Here is a 22,381-nt window from a genome sequence, read left to right as displayed (position 1 = left end):
CTAAAATGGACACATGGATTCCTATCAGTCACTCCTATAGCAGGCCTTATCAATCCTGAAGGCAGAGTGCAGGGAATCATGTGGGACGGTGCTCTGGCGCGAGCTGAGCCCGTCGACGGCTTGCGGAACCAAGTCCTAATAGCCGTTCCATGGTGACGCGGGCCAACTACTTTTAATGCATTATAATCCTTGCGGTTATTTGCTAACTTTGGCATCGCATCACCTATACATGTCGAGTAAGGTGTCATACGAATGGGAATACGAACCCCTCGCCAGTCCTGGTGACGGGGTTAGCATTCCCCCCTTTTAGAGGGACACGACATGGAAGTAACCTTGAACCCCGGTTAAAGTTGACTCAAGCCTCAGCATCACAAAATGGATGCTGCCACCAGACACAAGTCTGACCTCCTGCTGCTGGGGGACCTTCCAGCAAAGGGAGCTTGGACAAAGGGTTTCCTGTCGAGGGCGGTGTTAGCACCATCCCAGACAGGGTTTGTGTATCCCAGGTAGGCAGGGCTGAAAGGAAGGTGATTGCCAGTGGCACCCCGGTGCTCACTGTGCATAGCCCGGCTCAAACCAGTTTCGGGGGCACACCAGCCCCTGAGCTGGCGCGAAGCCGGACAAAGGAACCACCCCCCTCCTGGCTCCACCCATAGGTAGAACCTAGTCACGGGCCAGCCCCTTTTCTTAGAATAAAGGTAGGAGCGAGTCCCCTTCCCAAATTGGATAATCAGATAATCGGATAACTCCGAATCACGAACTACTTTCCACGAAAGGAACTCTTGACTATTTCTGAAGACTCTCCCTTGTGGCTAAGGAGTAGCCACCCTGCACCAGCAGGCACCATCTAAGCGCTTGCGGTTTGCTGTAAGTCTCTCCTACGGATCAAGACTGCCCAGCTCGACGAGACCCGAGTACCCTGCCATCTCTGACCTTTTACCTACCTCATCAGCCCAGCTGAGAGTCGTAGGTGTGACGAGACCTGCGGGACCGGCTATCTTCAGAACCTGCACGACGCTTATCTAGCACGCCCACCGAGGGACCCTCGAGTGAGTGCACCTAGGGTTTGAGAAGCCCTAACCCTGAGCAGCTCCAGCATCGAAGTCTGCCTCCCCAGCATCCCCGAGATCAGCGTGGGGGCCCTTCCGCTCCTTGTTGTTCACCGCGTTGTTCGACCACTTGCCGACCGGCTTGTGGTCCTCTTCACGACGCACCACGATTGTTTCATCACTAGTCTGGTTGCTCCAGACTGGCTCTTGCTCCCCTTCAACAGAGGAGTACCACGGACCCTCCTAGTCCACTCCCGACGCCATCTTGACTCCCCCGCTTGGGTTGCCACTGCCAAGATCCGCTGCCCCTGCCTGGGCCCAGCATCATCGACAGCAGACACCTTCGTGGGACAGCTCGCCCTCCATCCTGGTCGCCGCCGCGCCTCCTGGTCCGAGGAACAGCCGAGTCCGACGTCACCCACTCACCTGGTCGAGGTGACTTCAGGCGGTACCCTCCTGGTACCCACACGATCGCTGGCTAGCGGTTGAGAACTGAGTCCCCTCTGCTTTCAGGTTTCCTTCATCACCGATCCAGGCTTGGATCGCTCCGAACGTCGTCACTGGTCGCCTGCCAGCAACTTCTTCTTTCAGGCTCCTGAGACTACACGAGGACTCCCGACATCTTGCCGAACTTCACGCAGCCGCAGCCTCCGGGCTAGGTAACTCGAGCATCTCGGTGCTCCATCGCAGGTTCGCTCTACAAGTGTCCAGTTCCTTTTTCGTTTAGTCCCACTGAACGGATCACTCCGGAATCAGTACCTCCAGACTCTAACCATTCGCATTTCACTGTTAGTGTAGATGGTTTCTCGTGCCCCTCGGGCATTTGTGTAAATTGTGCAACTGAAGTATTTTCCTAAGAGTTTTGTAGTGTGCTTAGCTCCCTGACTCATAAAGAGCCAGGGTAGTCTTGTTATAAATAAATATCCTTTTATTTTCATAACAACTTGTGTGGTGTCCTTTCGCTTGGTGTTCAAGGGGTATATGTGATGGTAAACAGCTGGCTTAACACGCCCTCTAGAGTTTAGCCTAAAGACTGCTCGTATCCACGCTACTAGGATAGCTGGTCTAAAAGGTTGACTTACAACCAATCATCAATAAGGGTTGTTTGGAATGATACACAGTGATCACTAGAATAGTGAGCACTACATATCAGGCCAACTTCTCACACCTCACTCTTAACAGGGCAATTCCTAGCAATATGTCCCCACTCTAGACACTTAAAGCACTGCCGGGGTAGGGACGGGTCTATGGGCGTTCTCGTTATTCCTTTTCCCTGTGCGGTAGCCCTGTTCTCATTCTGTCTAGAGACAGCCCTCTGGGATGTCGAGGTTGTAATTCTTGCAGGTTGAGCCCTAAAGTCGGGGGACCTATGGTAGGCACATGCGAGCTCCACAGCGGTCTGCACTGTTAAGTGGGGGTGTTGTTTTAGCCATGCCCGGGTGTTGGGGGGGGAGTGCCTCTAAAAACTGCTCTAACTACACCTTCTCCGTGATTTCCTCAACAGGGGACTTACTGGGCTGTAACCACCTTTCTCCTAAATCCCTGATACGGTAATATAGTGCCCTGGGGTTGTCGCCCGCCACCCACTTTTCCCTGCGGAACTTTGCCCTGTAATATTCTGAATCAAACCCGAACCTCTTGAGAATGGTCTTTTTAATCTCAGGGTAGGGTGTAAGGCCTGAGGGGTTGGCGGCCTGATAGGCGGCCTGGAGCTCACCGGAGAGGAGGGGGGCTATATACTGGCCCCATCGTTCAGGAGGCCAGGCGGCTGTGGTAGCTACTCGTTCAAAATTGACGAAGAAGTAGTCAGGGTCCTCCCACTCCTGATATTTTTGTAAGACTGAGCTGGGTATGTTGAGGTGGACCCGGATTGTGTCTATTGCGTCAACGAGGCGTAGGATGGCAGTGTCTTGGGCCTGTTGGTTGGTCATAAGAAGAGCTGCCTGCTCCTTGAGGGCGGTTTGAAAGGCTTCCCTTTTTTTTGTGCCTCTTCATTCTGGCGTTCGAGGACTAGCTGCAGGTGTCTCTGTCCTTCGGCCAGCTGAGCGACCATCGCTTCCATGGTGATGGGTTGGGTCATGGTAACCGTAAAGGACCCAATCTCACTTCTGGCACCACTGTGGTTGCGTGCTCACATAGGACAGAGGCAGGGAGGCTGATATACGGATATTTAATGGTCAAAGAAACAAAACGTGGAAGGGAGACAAAAAAACCCACAAAATAAAGAGAAGAAAAGAAAAAGGTCCACGAAAGTCCTGGATTTCGATCAACTGGAGGACTCCTTTGTCCTTGGTCTCTAGGCTCCTGGGTCACTCTTCCCTCCCTTTATCTTGGTTAGGAGACGTCCTCGTGTTTTCTTCTTTCTGCCCCGCTGAATGTAGGAGAAGTCAGTAGGTAGGGCCCTCGGGGAAAGAAAGGCAGATAGTGACCAACTATGTACTGCTGGGGATAATCAGTGTACCGTCACCTGGGGTTGATGGTGTGGGGAAGGGCTGTGGGGGTAGGTCGTCAGGGAACATACATGAAAGGGGATAGGTCGCTGGTTGCACATGCACACACAGGTGTCCTTCACCTCCCTGACCTCCACCAGCCCGTGGAAAAATAAGGAAAGAAGGGTGCTTGCCTGTGGCCATGACCCTCCTGGGCCGTGGCAGGGGGAACCTTGCCGTCCTTCTCCTCCTCTGACTGGCTTGGCTCTAAGACCGTGCCTCTAGGCGGTTTTTCCAGCGTCGTGTCCTCCTCCCGGGCTCCTTCTCCTAGTGTTTCTTCCCCCGTCCTCAGCTCCGTAGGGTTCTCCTCCTCCGGTTGGTGTCTCTCCCCCATCGCCGCTGTCGTGTTGTTTTCTGTCTCCTCATGCCCCTCCTCTTCCTGCACTCCTGTGAAATCCGGGGCTAGACTGCCGATCTCCTCTTCCTGGCGGCTGATCGCGGGCGCCATGTTGAGTTTCTCGGCCGCGGGAGACGCCGCATTACAGGGTCCCCTGGGGACCCCATCCCATTTGCAAATGCATTACCACCTACTTGAAGTAGGTTGTAATTGCGAGTGTTTTGCGACCGCAATTGTGGTCGCAAATCATTGGTACATTATTTTGAGACTCGCTATTTGGGAGGGAAGGTCCCTTCCAAATAGCGAGTCACAAAAACCTATTTAGCGAGTCGCAAAAAAATTGTGGCTCGCTAAATAGGCTATGTACATGACCCAATATGTTTTTGCATGCGCAAACGCGTTCGCAAATCCGTTTGTGCATGCAAAAACAGGTCGTACATCTGGCCCAAGATATACTAAAAGAGATGCAAATAGTGAGCCATGGAATTGGTGTTTTAACCCTCATTTAAAAGATGTGGTAGGGGCTGGTACGTTCTGTCATACATTGTGGGGGTGCTAGGAAGTGAGTTCTGGGCTTTCAGTAGTTACAGGCTGCCGAGTGGAGCCAACAGCTAAAATGCGACTGTGAAATTTTGCAGGATTTTGGCATTTCTAATTACAAGTTGACTCAGTAGACTTCGAGAATCATGCCGGAGAAGGGTGATCCAAAGGTGACTGAAATGGTCAACTGGAGAAGGGGAATCAATCAGTGGATGCTGGCTAAGATATCAGTGTATGAGGGTCATGGTTTTATATGGCTATACTCTGAAGTTAGAGAACATTTCAATACCATGGAGGGATGCCTGACCCATTTTGCTCAAGAAGGGAGGGTGAATTTCTGTTGTGTGCGCTGTGCTCCGTTGCTCTGATCTTGAATGATTCCAATTAAATATAGACTTCTTATGGAGGCATAGAAACTACTACGAGCAATCCTTTCTGTTCTACACACAGAAGAAGTTCCTGTACAACGTGCTTTTTGTGTGTTTTTAAATGTTTGCTTACGAAAATTGCAAAAATTATTTATTTTAAAAATACTCTAATTAAGTGTTGGCTGCATGAGCATAAAATGCTAAATATTTGTAATAATATTGCTTTGCAGCAGCATGGTGGGCACCTCTTGAGCACAGACAGCCATGCGTTAAGCATGCCCAGTGCTTAATTTGTTGGGAAAAAACGAAAACTGTGTTTACTGTGTTTCTTAGACGGGTGACTCCCACTGGCACTCCAGGAACAGCCGACTGGTGCCGCCGGCTGTACAGAGGGTCTCCTTAAGGGGAGTTATTCTGTTTAGGACTGAGGAGGCTGGAATCAAAATAACGTCTCAGCAATGAAGTACCTCCCAGACCATAAATTACCATAGGTTGTGGAGCATGGATCTGTAATACTATCCCTACTCAGGTCCTATCACTGAACTCTTTTTACTTTGGGGCAGTTTTTCACAATCTGTATAAATCACCATTTTCTCAGCTTTCAGGGACTGACTGACTTTTGTCAGAAAAGCCATATTTTGTACACAGTTTTGGCATTTTACTGGGACATAGCCTATTTTTACTATTTTTTATGCTTTCAACCTTCTTCCAGTTAATGTTAGAAATGGGCATGAAAGCAATAATGGATCCTGGAAAACTATACATTTTAGAAACATAGACAAAATTCTGAATTCAGTAAGGGATCATTTGTGTAGATGCTTCAAGGTTTCTTTATTTTAGTAATTCATGATTGAAAATAGGAAAAATTGAAAATGTGTTGAAAAAAACAGCCATTTGTGCCAAAGTTTTCACTTGCAACTTCTTCTAATTATGACAGATGTTTGAATGCAATATACCGTTACATCCGCTGTACCTTTCTGGTTGAGGGGATGTATAGGACTTGTAGCTTCACCAAGAACCCAACGAATCCAGAGCCAATTACTGATCAGCGTTTTGCAATGGTTTTGTATTATGTACTCGGTATATAGCAATTCATTTGGGAAAATATATACAGTGAAAAATCGAGATGAAAGACACCTATGTATTTCTGAAATTGGAACAAAATATAGAATTTAGAAACAGTAGGTATTTGCACATTTCCAAAATTGTGAGTACCCATACTAGCATGAGAACTAAAGAACATTTTTCAAAGTGACTTCTTTTTTACACATTGTCTTTCATTTGGAAGGCAGAAATTCATCGAAAGTCAATAGGTAATAACAGTTACTCTACAATTCTGTGTTACCCGAAGTCTCCCGATAAAAATGGTACCTCACTTGTGTGAGTAGGCCTAGTGCCCGCGACAGGAAATGGCCCAAAACGCAACTTGGACACACTTCATTTTTACAGTGAAAACGGACATTTTTTTTGCAAATTGCCTTGCTGTAGATTTTGAACTCTAGCTCTGCCCGCACCTAGGGAAAGCTAGCAAACCTATACATTTTTTAAACCTAGACACCCAGGGGAATCCAGGATGGGGTGACTTGTCTGGCTTTTACCAGGTTCTGTTACCCAGAATCCGTTGCATACCTCAAACTTTGTAAAAAAAAACAACACATTTTCCTCTCATTTCTGTGGTAGAAAGTTCTAGAATCTGCATGGATCCACAAAATTCCACCCACCACGCGTTCCCCAAAGTCTTCCGAGAAAAATGGTACCTCGCTTGTGTGGGTAGGCCTGGTGGCCGCGACAGGAAATGGCCGAAAACCCAATGTGGACACACCACATTTTCACAGTGAAAACTGACCCTTTTTTTGCAAAGTGCCTAGCTGTAGATTTTGATCCCTAGCTCTGCCGGCACCTAGGGAAACCTAGTAAACCTGTACATTTTTTAAAACTAGACACCTAGGGGAATCCAGGATGGGTGACCTGACTGGCTCTCACCAGTTTCTGTTACCCAGAATCCCTTGCAAACCTCAAACTTTATCAAAAAACCCACATTTTCCTCACATTTCTGTGGTGGAAATTTCTTGAATCTGCATGGATCCACAAAATTCTACCCACCCTGCATTCCCCAAAGTCTTCCGAGAAAAATGGTACCTCACTTGTGTGGGTAGACCTAGTGCCCGCGATAGGAAACGGCCGAAAACGCAACGTGGACACACCACATTTTCACAGTGAAAAGTGACCCTTTTTTTGCAAAGTGCCTAGCTGTAGATTTTGAACCCTAGCTCTGCCGGCACCTAGGAAAACCTAGTAAACCTATACATTTTTTAAAACAAGACACCCAGGAGAATCCAGGATGGGGTGACTTGTCTGGCTTTCACCAGGTTCTGTTGCCCAGAATCCCATGCAAACCTCAAACTTTGTTAAACAAAACACATTTTCCTCATATTTCTGTGGTAGAAAGTTCTAGAATCTGCATGGATCCACAAAATTCCACCAACCCCGCGTTGCCCAAAGTTGTCTGAGAAAAATGGTACCTCACTTGTGTGGGTAGACCTAGTGCCCGCGACAGGAAACGGCCCAAAACGCAACGTGGACACACCACATTTTCACATTGAAAACTGACCATTTTTTTGCAAAGTGCCTAGCTGTAGATTTTGAACCCTAGCTCTGCCGGCACCTAGGGAAACCTAGCAAACCTATACATTTTTTTAAACTAGACACCCGGGGAAGTCCAGTGAAGTATGGCTTGTGTGGGTCCCGCAACGTTTTCCTAACCAGAATCCCCTGCAAACCTCACATTTAGCTGAAAAAATCACTTTTTTCTCAAAATTTCCTACCACCTAGCGTTCCCCCAGGTCTCCCGATAAAAATGGTACCTCACTCGTGTAGGTGGGTCAAGTACCTGTGACAAGCAAGGGCCCAAAACCTATTGAGGCGACATCAAGTAGTATTTTATTTAGCATAGTTACTTGAAACCATTGCTACGGAGTATCTCATAGCGTTTCATTTTTAAATTACAATTTATTTTTAAATATTATAAGACAGTTTGCTAAAAATCAGTGCAAAATATTTGTTTGGCAACATCCAACTCTTTTCCTTTTGGCTATAATATTGTTCTGTTCTGAGTTGGTAGCCGGAGGTCAGCATCTCGAATTTGTAGTATTCTCTTCTCTACTATTCTCAGATATTTGACCAGGTGGCAGTTCAGCTGCGTGTCCTCGGGTGCGAAGTACGCCAGCACAGCCTGCCTCCGTGTGCGGATACCTCTCTGATTAAAAAGTGGCTTTAAAAGCTGTTTCCGTCCCTTAGTTAGTTCTTTGCGCGTGCAGAGCAGGTGCAGCATGTCTTCATGTGCTGCACCACACAGGCAACAGTTGGAGTTGGATTGGTTTTTTAGCCAGTGTGGATAGTTCTTTATGCATGGTAGCAAGACAAGTCGGTACCTCATCAATTGTATTTTAGTGGATTTGGCAAACCCTAGGGCTAGATATTTTTGAGCAGTGAGAGAGGAGTAGGAGCTCAGGATCATCCAGCCGTGCGACCTTCTGGATAGGGCTGCCTTGTCCTCGATCGGCTCTTTACTGTGTTCTTTGTTATTTTTTCAGAAGGCAGTGGCTTATAGGTGTTTCCCAAAGCTCGATGAGACTCAGGGAGGTCAAGCTTGCTAGTAGGTATTTTGTTGCTGGTGATGTTTTTTTCTGTTGTAGTTCTGACCATAAATACCAATTTAGGGCTCCTGGTTTGGATTTTCTTACTTTATCCCAAACGATGATTGTTGCACCTTGTCGTGCAAGAGCAAACTCAAGCCTATTCTGTGCTGGGGAGACTCTTGTTGGTAGACCGAAGATTATTCTGTGTACTTTTGCCACCACATCATCCAAGATCTTGGAGTCCCTCCCTTTCTGTGCCTCGCTCCCATAGGTTATTGTAGGCAGGAGTTTTGCCCGTATTACTTCGACTAGTGGGGCAAGTGAGGGGCCGCTCAGTTTAGAGTTAAGATTCCTCAACGAGACTGCTAGGGCTATTCCCTTGTTTTTGATTGTATCCCTTTGGGCTGCAAAATGCCCTCCTTTGTCGATAATCACCCCCAAGTATTTTATACTCTATTGCTGAGTCTTTGCGGGTCTTGCCCCAAAACCAGACAGGTGTTTTCTTGAAGTTATTTTTGATTGTCATAGTTTTGGTTTTCTCCAAGTTGATATTCAGATTATTTGCCTCAGAGTAATCAAATGTAAAGTTAAGAAGATTTTGTTTATTGAGGTGACATCAAAATTACCTATCACAATACAACCTGGTTTTGCAAGGGGGGTCCCCGGGTTTTTGGCCTGGGCTCGGCGGGCATCTTGGGAAACTACCCAACCCACACATTTCTGAAAACTAGACACCCAGGGTAGTCCAGCGAGGGATGGCTTGCGTGGATCCCCCAACGTTTCTCTACCCAGAATCCCCTGCAAACCTCACATTTTGCTGAAAAAAAACCCTTTTCCACATATTTTTGTGTGGAATCACCGTGGTGGCACAAATGTCCTACCCCACAGCGTTCCCCTCAGTCTCCCGAGTAAAATGATACATCACTTGTGTGGGTGTCCATAGCAGAATTGGCTAAAAACGTATTATTTTTAAATTTACCGCTTAGAATTCTCGGTGCTATACCCTTAATCCCTATGTTTTGGGCTCTTCCCAGTCACAGGCCTTTGGCCCACCCACACAAGTGAGGTATCATTTTACTCTGGAGAACAAGGGGAACGCTGGGTGGTAGGACATTTGTGCCTGCACAGCGATCCTACGCTAAAACGTAAGGAAAAGGTGATTTTTTCTAGCTCAATTTGAGATTTGCAGGGGACTCTGGGTAGGGAAATGGAGGGGGATCCACGCAAGCCATACCTCGCTGGTGACCTTTAATGGGGGGAAGGGCCAGCATACTCTGGATAGATATATTCGGGTTCTTCACTTGAGTATTCACGTGCACCAATTTATCTTTAATGTTCTTGTTCCTTTTGAGCGCGAAGAGTGGTACTTCTCTCAGTTGCTCTAAACCTTTTACTGTGTGCCAATTTCTTATGACTATTTTCTTGACCTCGTTGGTAATGCCCGAAAATGTGTATACCCAACGGTGTTTCTTTTTCCCGACTTTTGGGGACCAGTAATGCTTCCCTCTGGGTGTACCAAGCCTTTTTGAGGGATCTTTTGAGCAGTTTCCTTGGGTTGTTTCTTTCCAACAGTCTCACCATCAGGATGTTTGCGTTAATGAAGTAGTCCTCCTTCTCTGTACAGCTACGTCTGATTCTTAAGAACTGGCTGTACGGTAAATTCTCAAGTAGGTTCCTTTGGTGAAAGCTTGAGAAGTGGAGGAACGTGTTCCTATCAGTTTGTTTGGTGTATAGGGTGGTGTATATTGCCCCTTCATCATGTTTCACTAAGACTTCTAGGAAGTTGAATTCTTCCTTTCTTTTATTTATTGAAAACAGAATATCTTGGTTTCGGTTGTTCAGCCACTCGTGGAATTCATGTAGTGTTTCAGGGGATCCTCTCCACAGCATGAACACGTCGTCGATATATCGACGCCATATCCGTCTAGAATAGACCCTAAGAAAATGTTCAATATTTCCAGAAAACACGGTATGTGAGCAACAGTATCACGGTAAAAATATCACTACACTGTAATCCTCATGTGACACCCCAGAATGTTTGAAATGTCCTTTAATATATCCACAGTGTCCAAAAAAAGGTTACATGGCTCTGAAGAAGACCTTCCACATAAATATCTGCAAGGTCCACCACTAAAGGTCGAAACGCGTTGGTGTATTCCATAAAAAAGGTCGAGTCCAAACGAACAATTAACAAGTGCACACAAGGCACCTGGTAGAAAGCATGATTAAGGGCGCTACAAAAACGTATCTACTAATAACTCTGACCTTACTAGAACCTTTCAAGTATACAAAAAAGCGAGAGGACACAATGGTATCCGGTCCCAACAATAAACAAGAATAGGACACATGATACCCCAATAAGGCACTTTTGCAATCTGTTAGAGGAACAAATCACTTGTAAATACTTAGAGGAAAAAAGCAGTTGTAAATATATGTTATATATGTGTAACGTAAAAAGACATGTCTCTTTGTTTATGGACTGGTTTTTTGTGAGTTATGTAACCATATATTGTCAGTTATCGTCTCAATTGTGAATCTGTTTCAATTATGTGTACATTGTCACAGTGAAATGTGTTACATATTTATATTATTGAAAAATGTGGCATTTGTTTACATATTTATGTGAAATGATGATACAGAATCTTTCAAAAAAACAATAAGAGAGACAACAAATCAAACAAAGACCTAGTGTGAGAGTATTTATTGAATAAGTTGGGTCGTACTTAAAAATATGGATATGGAGATTTATACAGATTGTGAAAAACTGCACCAAAGTAAAAAGAGTTCAGTGAAAGAACCTGAGTAGGGATACTGTTACAGATACCAGCTCCACAACCTATGGTAATTTCTGGTCTGGGAGGTACTCCATTGCAGAGATGCCAGCTCTACCGGCGTCACCCACTGTATTTGGTATTAACACCAAATCCGCCTGCAAGCATTGTTGATGATCTTTTATAGTGGTAGTGCATGACTACCTACCTCAAATAGCTTCATGTGAGCAAGTGAAAATACTCTAGAGGAAGGTTCTCCTCCTTAAAAAAAAATAATGACAAATTGAATGCACAATTTTCACATGCATACAGTAAAAATTCAGAAGATCTGTAGGTTTACTCATGAAATGTTCCAATACATTTGTGGTGGCCCAGCCAAGCCTAACTTGCCACAGAAGTTATTGGGGTTCAGCAAAATTTCCTTAAATAATGCGTGCTCTCACACAGGCTGTAAACAATTTTTATGGCATTTCACACGGCTTATAATTTATCAAACTATATAATACCATGTTTCTTCACTTCATTTCTGTAAGTCCCCTTGGTAAGGCAGGGTGGTCAGAAGCTATACAGATCTCACAATCACATGCCATGTACACCAATGATACATGCTAAGGTCCCTGACAACAGTAATGGGTGATGTACATTCCTGAACACCGGGTACTAGCTTACCAAGCTCATGGTTCTGGAACACTGTGAGGGCTCTCATGGGAAAATGTTGCCTCCATTTTGGACACAGGAGAGATATAGGGTGCATTGCTTAGTCATTCTTGACATTTAGACCACCACACAACAACACATTGCGTGCCCTGATCTGCAAGCTCCATTATGTCTTTTAGTTTCCGTATCTCAATGTGCAATTGACAAGGATTAAAAAGGTAATTTATGTAATACCTTAATGTTTAATGGAAAGTGAATTCATTAGCTTCATTAGATTTAGGCTATGATGTAGAGTCCATGTGGTTACTAGTAAATAGTTTGAGTTTGTGGTCACAGATTTGAATTCCAAAGAGATGGGATCTTCCCTATAACCTGATGACCACTCACATGTAAGTACAAATACAGAGCTTTGCTAAGTAACATATTTCTCCAGTATTGGGGTGTCTTTCATAGATTCACATGCTTGAATATTCCCCGTCGTCGGAGTGGGAGTCCCACGGTAAATAATATAGCAATATATACAGCCATAAATATATATATATATATATATATATATATACATATACATAAGTAATCATATAAAACAGAGATATAAGTAAGTAATAACATCAAGAATGTCCCTATATGAAATTTCCATAGATACATGGAAAGAGAAAAAAGACATTCATAGTCTATCTGTCATTATGTTAGTCCGAACTCCGGCCAATCAGGCGCCAGCTCCTCTCTAGAACCTTCTCCTCAGAGCTCCTCACCTCAGATTTTCTACCGCACGTCGTGTGAAAGGGAGTCTCCCTGAGCTCTGCTCAGTTTTTTCTCTTCAGGATGACTTCAAGTAAGAAGTCTTTGTTTAGACCTTGTTCTTTTGTGGAAAGCTACGTTATTCTCAGAAGATCCACACAGTAAGTGTATTTACTGTCTTTACCCTACCATGAAGTGGGTGAATATAAATTCTGTAGAATTTGTTCTACAAAAACTCTGAAAGACAGGGAAGGCCGTCTCTTGTTGTGGCTCCAGAGACTTAAGGATAAATATGAAGTAATTTTCTGAGGTAGAAAACTTTACTTCTGGCCGTTCCCACACAGCCTCAAAACGCAGTAGTGTACAGGAGTTACCTACTCCTTTCCTTAAAAGAAGAAAATGTCTCTGACTATGACATCTGCCACTTCTTCTTCTTTGAATACTGCTGTGTCGCCCACGAGACATAGTTCTCAGGCTAGTGAGGTTTTCAACTTTCCAGTTTTTTCAAAGATGGCTCCGTCTACGATGGCTCCGTCTACGATGGCTCCGTCTACGGTGGCTCCGTCTACGGTGGCTCCGTCTACGGTGGCTCCGTCTACGGTGGCTCCGTCTACGGTGGCTCCGTCTACGGTGGCTCCGTCTACGGTGGCTCCGTCTACGGTGGCTCCGTCGACGGTGGCTCCGTCGACGGTGATTCCGTCGACGATGGCTCCGTCGACGATGGCTCCGTCGACGATGATTCCGTCGACGATGATTCCGTCTACGGTGGCTCCGTCTACGGTGGCTCCGTCTACGATGATTCCGTCGACGATGGCTCCGTCGACGATGGCTCCGTCTACGGTGATTCCGTCTACGGTGATTCCGTCTACGGTGATTCCGTCTACGGTGATTCCGTCTACGGTGATTCCGTCTACGGTGGTTCCGTCTACGGTGGTTCCGTCGACGATGATTCCGTCGACGATGGTTCCATCGGCAATGAATCTTTTGATGGTGGTTTCCGTCGACGATGGTTCCGTAGACGATTCCATCTACAAAGATCTCTTCAATAGCCTTCTATGCCTCAGAGCCCGTCGACTGCAGTCTCATCGGTAAAAATAAGGGTTTAAAAAAGACGACTTCTGCACAGAGGTCATTAAAAATCCAAATCTCTTCGACATATTCAGCGACTACTTCGTCCTTTGCTGCTGTTCCTTTATTACCATTACCACCGAGTACTTGACAAGAAAGGTCGGGTGAGGTTATATCGGTGGAGGATTCCCGCCTTCCTTAACCATTGTTTTACCACTGACTCAGATCAAGATTCAGAAGAAGGTTTAGCTGAATCGGTTGTGACAACTATAATCGGCGGTTTTTCCTTTATCACCACAAGTGTCTGTGGTTCCGCTTACTCCAGTGGTGCCAACAACTATATCGGAACCGGTACCGGCTCCAATACTTTCTGTGGTAATACCTACAGTACCGCTGAGACATTCTTCAACTCGGACAGTACCTCCTCATGATACTGAAGAAGAAGAAGAAATTCCTCAGGACAGGGAGGATGGTGAGATTCTCGATGATGGTGGCGATGCTGATGATGATGATGATGATGGTATGGCGGAGTGGGATAACTATCATGCCCAAACACCATCTCCCTCTCCGGTGCTACCTGGTGACTCACCACCTGTTGATATGCAAGTTCCACCAGTTAAGGGATAGGACAGCACTAACGTTCAAATTAACGAAGGATTATTTCCTGTACGATTTCAAAGATCAGCCTGTTAAACAAACACATACAATCCCTATAATCGAATTTATTGGGGAGGAAGGCAAAAAGATTATGGAGGCCTCATAGTCTTCCAGCACGGGTGCCTAGATTGGAGAAAAAGGTACAAATCACCATTAGGAGCACCAGCGTGCCTCACTGGTGAAGCGAAGCCAGTTTCTGTAGTCACACGCCGGGCTAGAAACCCTGCATCTACGATCACTGCACCACCTGATCGTGGTGGATGTCGTTTGGATGCCATAGGGTGAAAATTCTCTTCGATGGCTTCCACCATGGTGAGAGCGGCTAATGCTTTGGCCATCCTGGGTCGTTAGGACCGTCAAGTATGGGCGGATATGTCAACACTAGTTGAGCAACTGCCGGAACCGTCAAAGACCATGGCATATGACGAAGAAGAGGTTTTATTCGGAGATCAGGTGGATGAAGCTCTCCAATCGATAAAGAAAGATACAGATACTGCTCGCTCTCTGGGCACATTGCAATTTTGATAACAACCCTTTCGGGGTGCACGCGGACGCGGCACCTCCTCTATTTTCGAAGAGGAATCAATCAATATCGACCTTATAACCAGGGTTCAAACCGATATTCCTCTAACCAACAGCAAACTTCTCGACAGCAGTCTTCCAAGACTTACAGAGGAAAATCCTCTTACAAGGGTTACACTCCTAAGAGACATGACTTCCATCAGTCCCAGAAAATTGGAGATCGAATCTATCGGTGCTATTTTCAATGGTCCTCCATACAAGGAACCGTTGGGTTTTGGAAATTATAGCAAGAGGTCACACTTTGGAGTTCATCGAATTCCCTCCACCCACACCACCTACCGGACTGCCACCGGCTCATATCAAAGAACTGTTACAACAAGTTCAATTTCTATAACACAAGGAAGCCATAGGAGTAGTACCAAGATTTCAAAAGAGGGAAAGGATTTATTCCCGATTCTTCCTTATCACCAAAAGGAAGGGGGAATGGAAGCCCATTCTAGATCTGAGGGCTCTCAGCAGGTATCTAAAGAGACATTCTTTTCGTAGGCGAACGCATGTAGAGATCTTGCGATTATTTTCACAAGGAGATTTCATGGAAACAATCGACCTCCAAGATGCATATTTACATATCTCCATACTATGACAACATCGGAAATTTCTTCGTTTTCGAGTGGGTCGAGGGGATTTTCCAGTTCAAAGTTTACCATTCGCACTGCGCTCGGCCCCTCGAGGGTTTACAAGGGTGCTAGCCCCTGTGGTAGCGTACTACGTTCCAGGGGGTTCAGATCTTTCCATTTCTGGACGACTATCTCCTAAAATCGCAATCGAAAGTTCAACTTCTACAACACACACATCTTTGACAGGAGATGTTTTCGCGCCTTAGGGCTCTCCATAAATACCACAAAGTCCCATCTACTGCCTTCTCATCGCACGGATTTTCTGGGAGCAACCTTAGACACAGTGTCAGCAAGGGCACTTCTCTCCCAAGACCGTCTTCAAAAAATTCTCCGACTGGTAACCCTTATCAGATCAAAAAGACCCGTTTCTGTAAGAATATTGAAGTCCTTTCTGAAAATGGCGTCATCATGCATTGCATTGATCCCTCATTACAGATTACAGACACGCCCCATCCAAGGAGTACTGGATGTCCAAGAACGCCAGGTTACAGGTTCTTTAAACGATGTTGTAAACGTCACAGATCGGATGAAGTTGGCGCAAAGGTGGTGGACGCAACCGTTAAATCTAACGGAAGGCATTTCTCTTCTGACAATGGTACCAGACATGACAATAACAGACGCCTCTCTGGAAGGATGGGGTGCTCATTTGGAGGTTTTATCAATAAAAGGAAAATGGTCAATATGTCAAAAAAAAAAAAAAAAAAAAAAAAAAAACCTGGCACTTCTACAGGTTGGATCTCATGGCTATATATTGCTGGCTCTCAAAGCTTTTCATCCTTTAATCCAAGGAGAATCAGTCCTGATACAGACAGACTATACAACCTGCATGCACTATATAAACAAGCAGGGCAGGATAAAATCTCCAAAACTGTCTCGACTAGCTCAGTCGATTTGGGATTGGTCTATCAACCATCGCATCACGATATGCAGCAGTTAATCGACCGGGGGTATCCAATATCCTGGCGGATTCCCTGAGCAGGTCCTCCTCATCGACCCATGAATGGGAGTTGCATCAACCAACTCTAGAGAGGATATTTCAACGATGGGGTCGCCCACAGCTGGATCTCTTTGCCACACTAGAGAACCGGAAATGCCGAGATTACGCAAGCTGGCATCCCCACAAAAGATGTCTGGGCAATGCCTTTTGATGGACTGGTACGATCTGTTTGACTACGTTTTTTCTTCCCCCAATCCCACTCGTACCTCGAGTTTCTGTGGTAGATGCGGAGGCAACCTTGCCATCTACTTCTATAGCCCCCCGTTGGCCTCGGCAGGCATGGTTCTCAGAGCTACTCCTACTGTCTCAATCCGAACCAATCATTCTACAGCCTCGTGCAGATCTACTCACGATGGACAAGGGGAAAATTGGTCATCCGAATCCCTCCTCACTGAGCTTATCAGCTTGGAACCTGAGCACTGTGAATTTGCCCATTTGGATATTCCACAGGACTGTAGAGACATTTTAGCTCAGGCGAGGGCTCCTACGGTGAAAACGTACAAATTAAAGTGGAAAAGTGTTCCCCACTGGTGTGCATCTAATGGGGTGCACCCGTTTTCACTCCACACCAGCACAATTGTTACCGTTCTTCTTGCATTTAGCTAACTCCGGGTTCTCTCATGCAACCTTTAGGGGTTTTTTCTGGCGGCAATTTTCCGTTTCCGTCAGGATGGTTCAACTTCCCTTTTGTTTCTTCAAGGATTATCCATCAATTCGTCTAGGGGTTATTTTGCAAATCTCCTCCATTGTGGCATCTGAACATCGTATTGGCTCAACTAATGAGACCACCGTACGAACCGATTCACAAGGTCGAGTTGTAGTATCTAACATGGAAGGTGGCTTTTCTTCGGGCGCTAACGTCTTCACGTCGCGTCCGTGACATTCATGCATTTACAATAAATCCACCTCTTTCCTACAGTTCAAACCAGATTCTGTAGTATTGCGTACAGATCCAAATTTCTTGCTGAAGGTGCCTTCAGACTGTCATATTAACGAACCAGTGATTTTAAGAACTTTCTTTGCTATCCGCAAACTCCTACGGAGCAGAGATTACATTCCCTGGATGTGAAACTAGGTTTAACATTCTACATCAGCAGAACGGCTGCTTTACGAAGGATTGATCAACTATTCATAGTTTATGGACGCTTTCACAAAGGTCGTCCAGTGACGAAACCAACTATTGCACGTTAAGTTTCAGCTGCCATCGTCTTCTGCCATCAAAAGGCAAACAAGCCATTGCATTCACCATTGAGGGCTCACTCCACCAGAGCAATGTCTTCCTCAACTGCTTTATTTGCTGGAGTGCCTTTGCATCAGAGCTGCAGAGCAGCTAGGTGGTCGAGCAGACACACGTTTACAAGACACTATTGCTTGACAACTTTAAACGAGGAGGATGCTGCAGTTGGGCAGGCAGTGCTTCGCAATCTTTTTAAATAAGATGAGCCTCTTCCTTCCCTCCTCCATATTGTTTCCATTTATAATTGACATAATGATGCATTTATACTGTTACAGTTATTCAGTACTGTCATATGCATAAGAAGATTGATTGTCATTACAATTTAGAAGCTGTGTGATCATGGAAACAATGATATTGTTACTGCTAGCTATTCTATATTCAAGCATGTGAATCTATGAAAGACACCCCAATACTGGAGAAGAACAATTGTTACTTACCTGTAAACAGGTGGTTCTCCAGTATTGGTGTCTTTCATAGATTCACATGCGACCCTCCCTCCTCCCTTCAGAGGCTCTTTTCTCCTCATACAGTCTGAGTAACTATGGTGCTACGAAAATCTGAGGTGAGGAGCTCTGAGGAGAAGGTTCTAGAGAGGAGCTGGCGCCTGATTGGCCGGAGTTCGGACTAACATAATGACAGATAGACTATGAATGTCTTTTTTCTCTTTCCATGTATCTATGGAAATTTCATATAGGGACATTCTTGATGTTATTACTTACTTATATCTCTGTTTTATATGATTACTTATGTATATGTATATATATATATATATATATATATATATTTATGGCTGTATATATTGCTATATTATTTACCGTGGGACTCCCACTCCGACGACGGGGAATATTCAAGCATGTGAATCTATGAAAGACACCAATACTGGAGAACCACCTGTTTACAGGTAAGTAACAATTGTTCATATGTTTGTTGAAAACAAAATATTCAGAAGTAATTACACAGGGTGTCCTCTGGGTCACTGGAAGTCCTAGAGACTACCATTCAAAAGTTCTAGTGTAGGCGCAGCAACTCTCATTTCTCTGCTTGTGCTGAAACAAACCGTTTGATCTTTGTCTGTAGCTTATAGGTTTGATATGAGGAGTAGCCTGGCTTTTCTCACTGCTTGTGTTAATCCAACAGCAGAACATTGGCGTTTATTCTAGAGAAATAGCAATTGCTGTTATTTAAAAAATACTGGATGGCCCAGGTGGGTTCTTTCGGACCTAAACTTTTCTGCTTCTTTGAAAATACTTTTCAACCTATGATTTATAATTTTGTATTCTTATGTTTTTTGCAGAATTATTGAAATACAGCTTCTCTGAAGATTTTTATTCAGGTCTGCTCCACAAATTTTAAAAGACTGGTGAATGAACACTCAGTGACCATCACAGCTACTCCAGTAACAAAATCAAGCAGTTTTCAGCCTAGAACGTTCTGTTGATGGCAATGCCACACAATTTGACAATAGAAAATTCTCATCAATCCAAAAAGGATCTTCTGTGTTTCAATGGCTCCTCTCCTGGCAATGGGTTTGAATCGGACTCGCCGAGCTTAAACGAAGCATACAGCACGTCATTGTGCAATGGGAGCTTACATTCCAGCTCTTGCAGCCCTTCAGACTCCTACAGTAAACCCCTCTGTAATGGAACACCCACAAAGAAGACACAGTACGACAGTGATGAACCATGTGGAATTAAATTTGTCCCATCTGAGAAGGAGTACTTGTGTGGATGGGGCGCCTATACACCTAGTTTCTTACAGTATTTTAATACACCAAAAGGAGTGCTATTTTTCCTCTGTGTTGCTTCCTTTCTGCAGGGTATGATCGTCAACGGCTTTATCAACACTGTCATCACCTCCATAGAACGGCGATTTGACCTTCGCAGCTATCACAGTGGGCTGATCGCCAGTTCCTATGACATTGCTGCATGTGTTTGCTTGATTTTCGTCAGCTACTTTGGGGGCAACGGACACAAACCTCAGTGGTTAGGTTGGGGGGCACTGATCATGGGAATTGGCTCTGTAGTGTTTGCATTACCCCATTTTATGACTAGCCAATACGAGGTGCACCTCTCCGAACAGACAGGCATGTGCCATTCCAACCAGACTTTGCACTGTACAGAGAGTGCATCCAGTCTATCTAACTACAGGTTTCTCTTCATGTTTGGACAGTTCCTTCATGGTGTTGGGGCAACACCACTCTACACACTTGGAGTGACATATTTAGATGAAAATGTGAAGTCCAACTATTCTCCGGTTTACATTGGTAAGACACATGGCCTTTGGAGGAGGGAAACATTTTGGATTTGGTAACTGTGATGTTCATTAAATAGAAAGCCAGTGATTGCACGCCAGCTGACCAAGGCCGCAGGATACTTTTACTCTGTAGTTTTTGTGGGATTATAGAGAGCAGCCGCTCCTCCGGTATGGTGAAGGAGTGTCGCCCCACGGCCTCAGCCAGCAGATAAAAACATGTAAAATCAAATGATGATAAAGCAGTTTTATTATCATTTTATTTTACATGATGGAGCCTGAACCGAGTCTTGAGGGCGGGCCATGCTCTGACAGCAGCAGGAGGAGTGGTTAGCACAAGGCACTGCAAGTGTGCATTACGGTTGCATGGTTGCCTTAGGACAGCCAAACCATCATGTACACTTAGATATCTCCAGGCTATAGCATGGAGAACAGCCGGCACAGGCTCCCAGTCCCTCTGGGAGCGTAAAACCAGCCCGCTCTGTTCAATCCCAGCGCTACTCTCATGTTAGGTAATAGTATTACCAGCATGAGAGCAGCATCTGGATTGGCGCAGTGAAGTTGTGGAGCCTGTAATCAGAAGCAGAAGAGCACAGAGGCAGCAGATAAGTTTTCATTTTAATGTATTTTTTATTGCTGCTCACCACCTTTCCCTGCTGGCAGCCACCACTTTTTATAGATATGGGTAAAATAACATGGATATGTTGCATGTTTGAACATTTTAATTTCAAATGGTCACCTTCATATAATATACAATTTGAGACATAGTTGATAGTTGTTTATTTTTGTACTGGTACTGGTTTTGGCTATGTGAGGTAGTTTATTCAGAGAATCGGTGTGACTCCTAAGTATGATTCAAGTACTTAACACTCTCCTTTAGATTGTAAAGAAAGTTTCTGTAGCCATAGAAGATCAAATGACATTTGTGGATTATTGGATTTCATCTAAAGTCTTCAGTCGACTAAAAGCAGACAGATCTGGTTTCCAGTGGTTGTGGACATAATGAGGATCTTTTTATGTGTACCTTCTAAAGGTGGAAATGCAAACATTAGTAGTTTTACAGTGAAGTACACAAGTAGGTACATTACAAGAGGATGGATGAGCAGTTCAGTTACGGTTCGCTATTTTCTAAGCCTGGGCAAAGTTTGCAAAAGTGCAAAAAAAACGCCACCGCGCTAAGCAGAGCTCCGCAAGCAGCGGAGTGCGTTAGAGAAATGCAGTTCGCAGTCATTTTAAGCGACGGATGTTTGTCCTCGCTGTGAAATTATCACGAATGGCACCATGCACAGTGCAAGCGGGCGCTGCTTCCTTTCTGACGCTCGAGTAGATTTTCTACAAGAGTGGCAGCTTTCTGATCGCGAACGGATGGTTTCGCAACGCGAGCAGTTTGAGCATATGTGGCCACTCGCATTGAGAAATCCGACCACCCACATTGAGAAATCATCTCGCCGGGAGGTTGATTTTCCCCGCTCCCGCTCGCAACTTGATGTTGACAAGTGCGAATGAGGAAAAATCTTGCCGGGAGGATGTTGTCGAGTGCAAGCGAGGAAAAACGAGCAGAGCAGAGTTTTTCGAAACTCCACGAGTTCCGCATAACACGGAGTGCGGAAAACTCCACAAACTCCGCGAGTGGAGCAGAGTTCCCTGCCCAGGCTTACTATTTTCTCCACCATGGCATATGTCAGGTGTCAATAAACTATAATCTCTGACGAATTTATAATTAATTTTTTATAATGTTTAACACTTGTTAATTTTGATAGAGCTTAGGGGTTAAAATGCTTCAAGGGCTGTGCCAAAAAAGACTCCAAGGCATGGACTCGGTAGGTGGTTGATCTCTAAACGATTACTGCACTTAAATACAAATATGTACAAAAATGAGATCAGTTTGAAGAATCAAATTAGTCCTGCAGCTGTATCACAGATAATGTGTGCACAGGGCTTGTAAGTAAGTATGTAACTTGTCTATCTCTGCAGCATATCTATGCATATAAAAACTCTATAAAAGATCTGACCCCTTCAAAATAAATGATTCCTGATTTCCTGATATCCACCAGAAGCAGAAAGCAGTGTCGTTCAGGGGAGCCACTCTTCGAAGCCCTAACTCTACCTGTAATCGTTCACAAGTAGATTGGATTTCTCAAAAAGTCTTAATACATATTCACTCTGTCGCTTTGTACGCATTTTATGTTGCGTGCTTTTTTGCAAACTTGTGCTATAGTTACACACAGCAGGAATGGTGACATTTAGGCCTCTTTATCATGTGTCAAAGTATCCCAGCTCATAGGAAAGAAAGATTATGCAAATAGATAGCATTCTGTTGCCCTGTAGAAAACTCAAGTGCAGCCACCAAATGCGGAGCGGAGGAAGTGGGTCGTTATCAACAGAG

At 44.9% G+C, this 22,381-nt stretch overlaps 1 protein-coding gene across 1 annotated transcript in view; it reads left to right on the top strand.

The window, feature by feature from the left end:
• The window catches only part of SLCO4A1 (solute carrier organic anion transporter family member 4A1), a 641,539-nt gene that overhangs the window by 146,821 nt on the left and 472,337 nt on the right, over positions 1 to 22,381 (top strand). Inside the window, exon 2 of the mRNA XM_085619749.1 lies at positions 19,040 to 20,008. Coding sequence (XP_085475875.1) covers positions 19,183 to 20,008 — 826 coding nt within the window. The 5' untranslated portion in view covers positions 19,040 to 19,182. The remainder of the gene's footprint in view (positions 1 to 19,039; positions 20,009 to 22,381) is intronic.

Source organism: Triturus cristatus, chromosome 7 (assembly GCF_964204655.1).
Source record: "Triturus cristatus chromosome 7, aTriCri1.1, whole genome shotgun sequence".
Lineage (NCBI taxonomy): Eukaryota > Metazoa > Chordata > Amphibia > Caudata > Salamandridae > Triturus > Triturus cristatus.
This window is presented reverse-complemented; position numbering and strand designations above follow the sequence as displayed.